General features: G+C 37.3%; 1 protein-coding gene across 3 annotated transcripts; it reads left to right on the forward strand.

The window, feature by feature from the left end:
• Nucleotides 1–1,933: 1,933 nt before the first annotated feature.
• On the forward strand, nucleotides 1,934–13,100 carry LOC5563717 (prostatic acid phosphatase). 3 transcript variants are annotated; one of them, XM_021837530.1, is made up of 4 exons: nucleotides 1,934–2,035; nucleotides 2,773–3,083; nucleotides 3,366–3,464; nucleotides 11,699–13,100. In XM_021837530.1, the coding sequence occupies exons 2-4, from the start codon at nucleotides 2,943–2,945 to the stop codon at nucleotides 12,770–12,772; spliced, it is 1,314 nt and encodes a 437-aa protein (XP_021693222.1). In that variant the 5' UTR covers nucleotides 1,934–2,035; nucleotides 2,773–2,942; the 3' UTR covers nucleotides 12,773–13,100. The 3 variants fall into 3 exon arrangements, with proteins under 3 accessions (XP_021693222.1, XP_021693221.1, XP_001647999.2); XM_021837529.1 differs by lacking the exon at nucleotides 1,934–2,035 and adding an exon at nucleotides 2,062–2,526; XM_001647949.2 differs by lacking the exon at nucleotides 1,934–2,035 and adding an exon at nucleotides 2,062–2,462.
• The last annotated feature ends 131 nt before the right edge of the window (nucleotides 13,101–13,231 follow it).

Consider the following 13,231-nt stretch of genomic DNA (forward strand, 5'->3'; position numbering starts at 1 on the left):
GTTATTTGATTGCTGAAACGAAAAAAACAGAAAAAAACAGAAACAAAGTGTTAACATTAAAACGGGGTTTTATAATTGATAAATGTATCGATAGTTTCTCATCTGTTACGTTTCCTTATCGTAGCGCTGTCGATTTTTTCCATCTCCAGGGTGTTCGTCTCCGCTCGAGCAATGAGGACCATGATGAAATGAGAATATAAAAATGAGAGCATTAGTGTTGATCTAGTAATAGATTAATTTAAACTGCTTTTCATGTGCTAAGTAACTTGTAAACTCCTACTCAATTATGTTTTGTTGGCCTACACGTTTTATTTAGACACAATTTTATTTAGAAAACTATTTGGATCCGAGATTTTAGGTGCAGATTGAGCATGTTTGATAAAACAAGCATCCTGTTTTCAGTTAAAGAATGTTCAAGAAGTTGATGATTCTGTTATTTATACTGGCTACATAGAAGAATTCACTATTGATGTAATATATGGATATTGAAAGTTCCAACGCGCGATTATAATACTTCAGTTTTCGTGCTGTTGTATTGGTGTAAGTAGTGGGAAACCAATCAGTTTGGTGATTCTAACGGTAACAAATAGCAAGACGAAAGGAAAGTTGATAATCTATCATCATTATGATTTCAGTCCTAATTTCATGATCCGTTTAATAAATTCCGCGTAAGATTCGGCAATTTTAACAATTTATACATGTGTATTCGAAGAAAACAGACTACGAGCATTTATTACCTGTTGCAAGGTTCCTAAGTGATCAGATATTTATCATTTTCTACAGCCTAATTTAATAATACCTACATTGGGTTGTAACAAAAATTTGATCTTGGGATGTTGATTTGCCTCCTAATCATAGTTTCGACAATAGTCACATGCTTACTATCCCTTATGGCAGTGTTGTTGATTCTATTGTCTATCGCTCATCAGTTTCGCGCCACCCGGCAGGGACTTGGTCCTATGTACCCAATACTCTGCTGTGTCTTAACTTCACGCAATACATTCTGTAGATGTGTGATACAGTTTGCGGAATATTATGATTTATCACTTCGTTCAGATGGAAAATTCTGTTATGGTACCATATTCACATATCAGATAACTCCCACCTGGAACGATGTAATACATCGGAGACATGTAGATTTAGATGTATGTATACGATCTATGCCTAGTTCGGCTCTGATCGACAGGCAATCAGTGTATTCAGTTTTTCAACTAGCTTGAAGCGATGAACGTTTCAAGACAAGCTCTCCACTATATCTGCTAGCAATCACCGGTCGTCGATAGACATTTCGGTTCTTTTCTGCTAAAGATAGATCCGATTGTATGCCAAAGACTATGGCTCATGTTTTTCAATACAGCTGGAAAAACAAGAACTACACCCAGCACCAAATAGTACGTAACTATGAGGCGGACCGGAAGGTTTGATGAGCAATCCCCACCAATGATAACTTTTCAGCTTGGTTTTCAAAGTGATAAAAGTCAGTCTAAATAGTTTATATGAACTTGAAAAAGTATCACTGTATGCGCTAACATGCATAAAGTATGCTGATACTTTTTCAGCTGTGCCAGTGCAAAACCAACTGATTTTCTTTGATTCGAAATCGTGAGATGAATTAGCAACAATCATCGACGACGCGTTGCAATGACGGCCTACTTCGCCTTAAATGTTACCTGAGTTTCCACCACAAAATTTGCCTAAAGCTTGACGAACGATTTTCAGACATTTTTGGCTGGTGTTTTGCAGAAAAATAACCAGGAAACCCCTACTATTTTATAATATTAGATGTCAAGATTGAAAATAATGCTTGCCTTTAGAATAACGAAAATCTGGCTGTTTCAGAAAACTGTAATTTTGTTCGCTTTGAAGTAAAACAAATCTGCTCAAATTAATTATACTTAATATGCGTACTTGTGTATATCCACGACCACTGTACATCATTTTGCGTCTATATTTTGCATTGGAAGAGTTTCAGTGTGTCAGTCGGTGCGCTAGAAGTCATTCACTTTCTTGTGTTTTGCCCGCACTCAGCTAGTAGGTATGTTGAACAGCTATATACGAACATCGACTTAAAAATAATATTAATTTATAGAATCGCCTGTTTTAATGCCCATTGCTGTTTTGTGTTGATAGTCTCGCTTCGTTATCACTTTCTGCATTTATTATTCCGCAGACAGTCTTCAGTGATTATCACCCGAACACGGTCAGGTTTTGTTATTGTTAACGTTATTTCTCGTGCCCTATACCTACCTACATATATGTATATCGCATTCAGTATGACGATATAGACAAAGCGAACTCGCCCCCAATGAGCTTATAGCCATTTTGTAGTGGGTCCGTATAAGTTGCACTCAGTCGGCATTCAACTGGTGTTGTATGCTCAGCATACAGCTGATACGACATTTCTCTGACACCATCTAGTGTATAGGATTACATAAAATCCAAGAAGGCATCATTGTCAATCGGTACGTATTTGTTTCCCCAAGGTTGTGAGTCAGTAGTGAAAGTCATTTTTTTAAACATATTTGGGTGAGTCTTAAATTATTACATTTTGATAAGTGATATTTACGCAGTGACGTAAGGGCCAAAATAATCATCAAGACGAAGACCCTAAAATAGATAAGATAACTCTTCAATGTGGGTGGTAGTAGTACTTCGCACTACCTGCGTCATATTTTGTTTGCTATGCTCATATGCAAACAATCTCAGGCATACAAAACATGCCTAGAGTGATGATAATTTCCTTCGTTCGATTTTGTTTCTATTCTACACCAGCATGCTCTCCATCGCCGGATGATGCGTTAAAAGGAATAGTGAAAATTTAATCACGAGCCAGTACAGTGCGGTGATCCGAAGCCATAGCAACAAATCTGCAACAGCTGCTTCTGCTGCTGCTGCCGCCGACTCCAGTGGTGTGAAGACAAACAAGGCAAAGTGCACACAAAATGCACCCTCCTTGCAGCAGAACTAGTGGCCCATATGGCGTGCTGATGCTGGTGCTAATTGTAGCATCAATGAGCGTGTCCAACGTTCGATCTCAGCAGGAGGCCAACGAAGGCGAGGGACAACTGCTGTTTGCACATGTGGTAAGTGGTGGTGATACGAGCATAAGTACAGTCAACTCTCCATAACACGAAATTTCACATCTCGATTTTTGAGTTAGGTATAGAATCATAGTAAAAATCTTGGCTACCAAAACATATTTTCATGGCTGCCTTGATTTAATCCCTTGAACCACAGTTGAATTGATTTAGTGTCCTATAGCTCGATGAACCCTTCAATATCAAGTTATGGAGAGTTGACTGTATCTACTTCTTCAATGTCGTTATTTTAATGAGACTTATGTACCCGAATTAAACTCTTTCTAGATCTATCGCCATGGCGATCGGACTCCGATCGAAGCGTACCCGACTGACCCATGGAAGGACCCTAGCCACTGGAGCACCGGATGGGGACAACTCACCAATGTAAGTACCAACCATTATCCCAATCAAGCCTTCTTCCGATGCCAAAGCTTCATAAACCGATCCAAATAGGAAGTGGTTGGAGCTTGATAGACATAAACACGCAAACCGCAGCCGGTTTACTGACCTAGGCAATGAAACTCTAGCATTTCCACGCGCGCGCCACGTCTATGATAGTGCTGAGCCGTAGACGCACGCTTCATTATATATTGCCATAGAGAACGTCTGCAGCCAGCATCAGCTGTTCTAAGCTGGTTGAGTTCTCTCTGCGTCGATGAAGCTGCATTAGATGCATTGATTGTTTTAGCGCGCATACACAAATTACTGATCGAGTGTGTTTGAGAGATTGATGCATGTACCGTTATGCAGGAAATCAATCAGTGCGAAATAAGGAATAGGCAGTCGCCGTCAGCTTGGAATGACGCAAAATGTCATCAACTGTATTGAATTACATAGCCCAGATTGTCCGTAAATACATGTCTTTGTATGAATTATTTAGGGATGCAGAGTAGAGAACTTTTTGGGCACCTCCATGAACTTTGCCAAAGAAGCTTTTGGCCAAATATGGTTCTTCAACTTTTCTTCAGAAGTGAATCAAAAGTATGTACCGTAAAACGGGGTAACTTTGATAGTTTTTTCGAAGAAAACTTGAATATCTATGCATGCTGTTTCAAAGAATAATAATTTATATTTTTAAAACAAGTACTGGCATCCTAGCTATCGATTGCAGTCGATAGATTTCCAAAAGATTTATTATGAATGGATATATAATTTTTCATATAATCGAAAGTTGGTTTTCTGTTTTGAGGTAACTTTGATAATGGAGTATGAATCGAACAAAATCGAATGAATAACGAACATTTGTAGGGCATTGCATACCTCTAGGCGTTTAAGGTTATATGGAAATTTCTGACTTAGATTACAAAAATGATCCCAGTTTGTGAAAATGCTATTCGCTAAGAGATTTGAGACCGTATTCAAGTTCTATGATAACTAGGCAGTTATCATAGAACTTGAAGTGGCCAACTATTCAAAACTACATCAAATAGTGATCGTAGAACAGATTGTTTGTAACCGTTTCGAAAATGCTAAAATTGTGTCAATTTTTAATATTCGTATAAAAAGCCTCAAATGCACTTGATTCCAATGAAAATAGCTTTGACATGAAGTGTCATACTAATACTTTTGCATTCTTTTGCATTTGTTTTGCTTAACTGATTAACAGAAATTTCGTTATTTCGTTTAATATGTTGTGGGTCTCGCACTATCAAAGTTACCCGCATTATCAAAGTTACCCCGTTTTACGGTACCAGGAATAGAATCGGGTTCTCTATGTTGATCTAACCAAAGCAGAAGTTAGATCAACAAAGACCATAGACAAAATGACCTCGTAGTTTATGAACAGCTTCTTACCAGATTCCAGCATGGGGGGTTTTTCTCGACCGAATTTTCTCAATCTTTGCAATAAGAAGCATTTCGATATGACACACATTGTGGCCAAATACGAGCTCTGTAGCTTTCAAAAAAAAACCCACATCCGAAGTGAATCAAAAGTGTCAAGAATAGGATCCGGATCCCTATTCCTTTCTCTAACTGTACATATGTTTTCGTTGATAAATTTTCAATTTTGAACGCAAACAAATTCTTTTCGATCTTAATAGTAACGCAAATACCGCTATTTACTTAAATTAGGGTTGCTGAATCCATTGCCGTATTCAAAAATATCATAGCACGATACAGCATCATAGTTTTTAAATGCAAATTTACCAGGTTACTTGCTAATTTACCACAGAATTCAAACTTTGTGTTCAAGAATACCTATCAAAAAAGTTCATAATACTTGTATGGAGACAACAGGAATGGTGAAAAAATCGATTTAATCGTGCAATTTAAACTAAACTATCTCCTTGATGGAAGTTTATGTCCTGTTCTGCTTGCTTGGTGGATTAGATCACTAAAAAGCTTCATAAATCATAGTTTAAATTTCAAGTGAACATAATAAAACTAGTATTTCAGACAATTTTGGCAACCTGTAGCTTAAAATTATGATACGCAGGGAACATTTCTGAAAGCGGCACTAGAGGCTTGAGACACCCAAAATTTTTTGTTACGCTGTGTATCGCTGTGGATCTATGGATCGTTGATTGTTAATTAAGAGCAAAATTCTTCGCTGTTTTTAGCGATGTCCATACGGGCAAACAGTAAGCACAATTTATTAGCGATCCAACATGTGCTATTTTTGTTTGCGGTTTTGTTTTTCGATTGGTGAAAAAGTAAATCGTGTGCAATACCGAGACATGTTGGCGCCCAGAACAAAAAAAAAAAACACAAAGCGACAATATTTACGTTTGCAATAAATTAGAACATTTCTGTTTCATGCGAAATGAAATTATTATCAACTGTTAACATAGGAGAAGCAGGTAATCTGTTGGAAAGCTATTCAAGGCAAGAACAAACAATTTATTATCGAATGGGTGTGGTGTATTTGACAAAATAACGTGAAAATCATGTTTCAGCCATTCAGAGGCCAAGGACTATATTAAAACCTCTATAATAATAATAACACTGTTCGACAAAAATTTTTTTTGGATGGATCAGGAACGCGTTTATATGGGTCTTGAAGTGCAAGTAAAGTATAGAAAGAGGCCGTTTTCAAATGATTTGCAACACCCCTGGATCATTTTTTTGATAAAGCTTGAAAATTTGGCATTTTTAATCACAAAAAGTGTAATAAGCAAAATATCAATATCTTTTTAAATTCAATTATACAACCATTGAATTTGTCAAATCAATATTTTTAGCACTGGATGACTTCAGGGAAACGTGCACCATTTCAGAAGAATATTGGCATCTATTTTGTATATGAATTTGGAATGTTGACGATCATTAAGCAAGTACGTGAGGATGTGCACCATATAAATACTACTTTTTTCTATTTCACACATCTGGTTCATTATATAATAATTATTATAGGTTCAAGAAGAAGCCTGATTAGGATTTGATTCTTTGCTCCATTTCCATTAGATAAAGCAATGAGCAATGGAATCCAGTAGCATTTGATTTCAACAGGGATACGACGACTACGGAAAATTTAAGTGTCTGTTATATTTATATGGGCTGGTTGGTCTAATAAACTCTCAGAAATACAAAATTGATATAGATTGGACACTGACATGTAAGTGGTCTTACATGTGCTAGCTGGTTTATCAGGAGACATGTCTGTAAAAAAATGTGATAACATTATTATTTGCGATTTCTAAATATTTCGATAGGTTCTCATTAAAAATAGTTTACTTATCGTGAGATTAATTTTCATCAGAATATCCCTACAAAAATTACAGAATAACAGAAAATAGCAATAAATAATTTAGTAATCAACATTGTCACATTTGTTTGCGAAAGCCGCTCAGGCAGGCATGAGCTCTTTATGATTCAGTTTGTGCACAATGCTGATCATTTGTGAAAACTGATTTAGTGGTAACATGCCTGCTTCTTACTTGTAGGATGAAACCATTTCCGATTTTTTTTTTTTTGATTTTACATTTCACATATTTTTCGGCAAATTTAATCAAACGTTCAGTTTTGAGATTTAGAATAAATTTCACTAAAAATTGTGATATAAGCTAAATGAGTAAAACACTTTTTTTATATGTCTTCCTGTTTAAAGAAAGAAAAACACACATTACGTGAAGTTTCGCAAAATTGTTTATCATAAATGTTTTGACAAATTGTTTCTTCACTTAATCGAAAAGCATTTTTACTCATTAAGAGGATATGGGAATGGGGATTCATAAATGGACACATTTGGTCTCATAAGGGAAACGAATTTAAAATTAATTTTAATGGTCGACTTCTTTATGTTTCTACTATGCTTACAACTAAACCCATTTGAAGAAAACATCCCATTGAACAAGAAACTAACGCTCCATTTGAAAGTTTGATTAAAATTGCCGAAAATATGTAAAATGTAGAACCAAAAAAAAAAAAAGATTTGTAAATGGTTTAACCAGATTTTTTTTCATCTTACAAGTAAGAAGCAGGCATGTTACCACTTAACCAGTTTTCACAAATGATTAGTATTGTGCACAAACTGAATCAAAACGAGCTCATGCCTGCCTGAGTGGCCTGCCACCTTTGTTGGTGTCACAACAAAGGTGAAATTGTTGATTACTGAATTGTTGGTTGCTATTTTACGTTAGTCTGTAATTTCTAGGGATATTCTAATAACAAATGGACCTCACGATAGGTAATCTATTTTTAATGAGTACGTATCAAAATCTTTGGATATCGCAAATAACAATATTGTCACATTTTTCATAGACTTCGCCATCGGTTCCTGATAAACCGACTAGCTTATGTAAGACCACTTACATGTCAGTGTCTAACCTAATTTTATATTACTGCTAAGAGTTTATTAGACCAATCACCCCATATAAATATAACAGACACTTAAATTTTCCGTAGTCGTCGTATCCTTGTTGAAATCAAATGTTACTGGATTCCATTGCTCATTGCTTTATCTAATGGAGCAAAGAATAAAATCCTAATCAAGCTTCTTCTTGAACCTATAATAATTATTATATAATGAACCAGATGCGTGAAATAGAAGAAAAGTAGTATTTATATGGTGCTCATCACGTACTTGCTTAATGATCGTTAACATTCCAAATTCATATACAAAATAGATGCCAATATTCTTCTGAAATGGTGCACGTTTCCCTGAAGTCATCCAGTGCTAAAAAAAAATATTGATTTGACAAATTCAATGGTTGTATAATTGAATTTAAAAAGATATTGATACAGTGATACCTCCATGAGTCGATGTTCCATGACTCGATATCGACTCATGGAACCATACTAGAAACAAAATGTCATGGTAACTATGATGGTCCCTTGAAACAGCTTTCCAAAGGATTGCTGTTCCATGACTCGATATTTCCATGAGTCGATGGTCCCTTCAATATCGACTCATGGAGGTTTCACTGTATTTCGCTTATTACACTTTTTGTGATTAAAAATGCCAAATTTTCAAGCTTTATCAAAAAATAATCCAGGGGTGCTGCAAATCATTTGAAAACGGCCTCTTTCTATACTTTTCTTGCACTTCAAGACCCATAAATCGCGTCCCTGATCCATCCAAAAAAAAATTTTGTCGAACAGTGTAATAATATCAATAATAATAATAGTAGGGGAACATGGTCTAATTCGGGCCTAGTAACAGTTTTTTGGCCATATCTTTTCAGCACGATGAACTACATGAAAAGTTGTATGTTTTCGTGAAAGCCTGATTCAGCGCGCACACTTTGCGCCGAAAAAGTTTTGTGATATCTCCTAGATTACAAAAATATGCATTGATGCATTGACAGAAATTCAAAAAGAAAAATATTTCATATTTTTTACTCTGTTCAAAACAACTTTCACCGAAATAATTTCAAGCGGATTACATTACCCCTCAAGAAAAGTTCAAAACAAACATAACACATGCTTTGACAGCTCTCGCTGCTCGATTGGCTCACACTTTGACAAAAATGTCACTAGATCACTAGTCTCTAATTGTGATACTGATGGAGATGGATGACCTCATTAAATGTTGCGAATGCATGACCAATAATCATCCCGAAGTAAATAAGAGCGTACGATAACCCTTAGAAATTGGTGGGATTTAGGGAAATATCGACAAAGATGGAGCTCTGGAATGCCGTCGGTATGTTGCTGACCTGTTACTCAAATAACTAAAGCAACAGACACGATGATATTAAAAAAATACAAATTTTGATGGGATTAAAAAATGTTGCCAAAAACGGATCCATTTTGTTGCCAAAATCGTGGGGTGCCAAAAATGGAGCTTAGCTTAGCTTAGCTCATATAACATAAATCTGGATAATTCATGTGAGAATCGCAGTAAATTCCATTTTTTTTGCCTATAGAATAAAGTTCATTTATTTTGGACTCATCAACATTTTTTCTTTATCATTTAGTTTTAACTTGGACTTGTTCTGACTTGCTGGTTTTTATTTAAATTTCAAATTGCCACTCTTGAAATAAACTTATTATTACAGTGGGTCGGGTTCGGGTTTGAAAATTTGAATTTTTCTTGGATTGGATCGGGTTTGCATGCTACAAAATTATCGGGTATGGGCTTGAAGAAAGTTGGGTTGAGTCGGGTTTGGGTCGGGTTGGGTTAGAATTGTAACAACCCGAAAGTTTTCCTATGCATAAGAAATAATAAATTCATCATCTTTGAAAACTCGGGTTTTTCTTACAAAAAAAAACAGGTTTCGGGTTTAAACAGAGTAATATTTTCGGATTCGGGTCGGGTTCGGGTTTGAAAAATGTAAATCTGACTTTCTTTACTTATTATCTTAATTTGTAAAATATAAAATATAATTACTAAATTAGCGCTAAGTTTACAAATTTCATTTTTTTATACACGTATTTTAGTGTAAAATTTGACCAAAGGTATAGGACCGCAACATAGCCGCGAAAATTTGGTTTCATAGTCTTAGCCACCCGCGAAATTTTAAACATTTTGTAGCGAATTTCCATTGTACCTAGTAATATTCTACTCATATGAAATAAAAAAAAAAACTCGATTGGCTGGATGGTCGCTAAACATTTATGCCGACACTTACAATGACGAATCATTCAACGCTCGTTGAAAAAAAGAATCCCTCTCAAAAGTTGTATTAATTACAAAATTAAAAATGAAAGGCCTTTGTTTCACAAAAAAAAAAAATGTAGGTAAAACATAAATAATTTATGAATAATAGTTTATGTCGACACTCACAAAGACGAACCATTCATAGTTTGTTGAAAAATAATTTTCACGTCCCACCGTTATAACGATAAAATGTGTAATCATGCATATTTAACAGATTGGAAATAAAAGCATGGAACGAGCTCACCAATTGATCCTTCAACCTCGACTGAGCAGCCAAAATCCATTTTCAGCTCCACTTAACGCATACAGACTAACTGAGAACGAAATCACTCTGAAGTCACCGGAAAAATAACACTTGCTTTTCATGCAAAAAATTGCCCTGATGACACGACACAAAAAACACAAATGCTTGGGCTTTCACAAAGCACTTTCCAGCAAAACGCGCGAAATGAAAAAAAAAAAACTTTTACTCCGGCGTCTAGAAAAACAAGTCGGCTTACAGTAACGGCCCAAGAATGCTACCTTGCAGAACACTGGATTTGATCGTGAACGGTGGTGATACGCAGCTATCAATCTTCACCCGCAATTCCCGTTCCGTGAGGTACGATTCCAGCCAAGAGACGAGCTGATTAGAAGCTCCAAGCCGAGATAGTTTGCGCAGGAGTACCATAATATGGTCAATTTTATTAAACGCAGCCTTCAAATTGGTGTAAATTACATCGACTTGCGCTTTATTTTCCATACTCATAATACACTTTGACGTGAAGTTCAGCATATTAGTTGTAACTGAACGGCCGGGCATGCATCCATGTTTATCCTTGGATATGTAGCATTTGGTTGCATCAAGAATAACTCCACATACTAAGGTTTCGAACAGTTTCAAGACAGCAGATAGGCTCGTAATACCACGATAGTTGCTAACGTTATGACCACCACCACGCTTGAAAACGGGCGTCATATACGTTTGTTTCCAGATACGAGGAAATTTTGAATGTTGGAATGAATGTATGAAGATATCACTGAACTGTTGTGCTAAAGCTGCAAAGGTATTTTAGTGTATATAATTGAAACATGATTTCGGATGCATCCTATCCCACTTTGAAGTTAGCCTTGAACATCTCAATAAGAGGCGGAATCGTGCTTAGTTGGAATCAGCACTTGTTAGCCTTTTTGAAAATATGAAATATCAGTTTTTTTATTCTTCTTCTTGACATTACATCCCTACTGGGACAAAGCCGTTCTATCAACTTAGTGTTTTAAAAGCACTTCCACAGTTAATAATTGGGAGCTTTCCTTGCCTAAGTGCCATTTCCGCATTCGTATATAGCGTGGCAGATAAGATACTCTATGCTTATGGAAGTTAAAAAAATTTCCATTGCGTTTAGATTCTGGGCTGACCGGGAATCAAACCCAGACGCCAGAAGGCTAAGGAAGTTTCGGATCAGAAGCTTACAATACATGGTATTACATAATACTATATACTCCGTAATTGGAAGACAAAGCAATAGAAAACCCGGACCTCGGAATATTCAGTTAATTCTTGATAGTAACGCGTATTTTTCTACTATTTCAACAGGCTGGCAAAATGCGGCATCTTATGTTGGGGAACTGGTTACGCGAACGGTACAGTACCCTCCTCAGCAAGACTTACACCAACAACGAAATCTATGTCCGTTCCACCGACGTGGACCGGACGCTGATGAGCGCTGAATCGAACCTCGCTGGGCTCTTCCCACCAACAGGAAAAGACCAATGGGATCCCGCAATCCAATGGCAACCGATCCCAGTTCACACCGTTCCAGAAACTTTAGACGAAATACTGGCGGCGAAAAAATCCTGTCCCGCATTTGATTACGCTCTCAAAAAGTATAAACAATCGGATGAGTTCCAGACATACAACAAATCACTAGAACCGGTTTACGAATATGTAACTGCCCACTCAGGACGTAGAATAGATTCACTAACATCGGCGCAAAACCTCTACAGTTGCCTGCACATTGAAGACTTGAACAACTTTACACTGCCAGAGTGGACTAAGCAGGTTTACCCCGAACCATTGCGATCAATATCCTCCAAATCTTTTACCACCAAAACTAACACTCCTATGCTTGCACGCCTCAAAACTGGACCACTCATCAAAGAAATGCTCCAACGGTTTCGTAACAAGGTGGACAACACGCTGAAACCCAATCGAACATTGTGGGTGTATAGTGCTCACGATACAACCGTAGCAAATGTTCTCAACACGCTTCGACTGTTCGACTTACACAATCCACCGTTTGCGGCATGCATCCTGCTAGAACTGCGTAGAAGCGTTTCAGGAGGAGAGCCTTACGTTTCAGTATACTACAAAAACACCACCAAAGAGCCGGAACCTATGTCCATTCCGAACTGCGGCACGCGTTGTCCTCTGAGCCAGATGTTCAAAGTCTATAGTGAAATCTTGCCCGACAACTGGAAGCGCGAGTGTGAGGTTTCGATTCTTTCGCTCACCTACGTAGAAGCGGATATGAGTTCGCCGACCAGTGCCATCGGTATTGTGTTCCTAGCAATGGTCGGAGTGTTGGTGATCGCTCTGGCCATGGGTGCCTACATCAGGCGCCGTCGTGGCTATTACAAAGACAAGTGGTATCTGCGTATCGACGGATAATGGCACGGGAGCCGGGCTGCGGCAACGGCAACAGCGGCATTTGGTTTGGACGATGCGGAAGACTACGAAGAAGTGGATGTCTGACGAAAAGGGGTACGCTTTCTGTTGACGGAGCAAGTGCGATAGAAGTTGCATTTCTCCTCACAGCATCAACTTAAGGGATATCCTTTGGCATGTTCTTTCCTGTGAATAAGAGTATTTTAGTGTGTATGATATTTTAACTACTAGTGATGTTTATGTGGGGTGATCTGTTAAGAGGGGGTCCTTGTTTGTTACATTGTGCGGAAGACTACTGCTGTGAGTATAGAATTTCTGATATTGAAGTAAATGGTAATGTTAAACTACTCTGTCAGTTTTCAGTATGATGACATCTCATTATAGGAACCCACCTTCAATTGATTCAAATAACTTGCATGAAACGGCTGACCTAAACAAGCAGCAGTATAATTTTATGACCAT

Source organism: Aedes aegypti, chromosome 1, assembly GCF_002204515.2.
Source record: "Aedes aegypti strain LVP_AGWG chromosome 1, AaegL5.0 Primary Assembly, whole genome shotgun sequence".
NCBI classification, from domain to species: domain Eukaryota; kingdom Metazoa; phylum Arthropoda; class Insecta; order Diptera; family Culicidae; genus Aedes; species Aedes aegypti.

What these genes read in the sequence shown, in the direction of transcription:
- LOC5563717 (XM_021837530.1), top strand. Translation starts at nt 2,943, where the DNA reads ATGCACCCTCCTTGCAGCAGAACTAGTGGCCCATATGGCGTGCTGATG. An exon ending in AACTGCTGTTTGCACATGTG is followed by an intron (nt 3,084 to 3,365) that starts GTAAGTGGTGGT and finishes AACTCTTTCTAG; the next exon opens with ATCTATCGCCATGGCGATCG. An exon ending in GATGGGGACAACTCACCAAT is followed by an intron (nt 3,465 to 11,698) that starts GTAAGTACCAAC and finishes CTATTTCAACAG; the next exon opens with GCTGGCAAAATGCGGCATCT.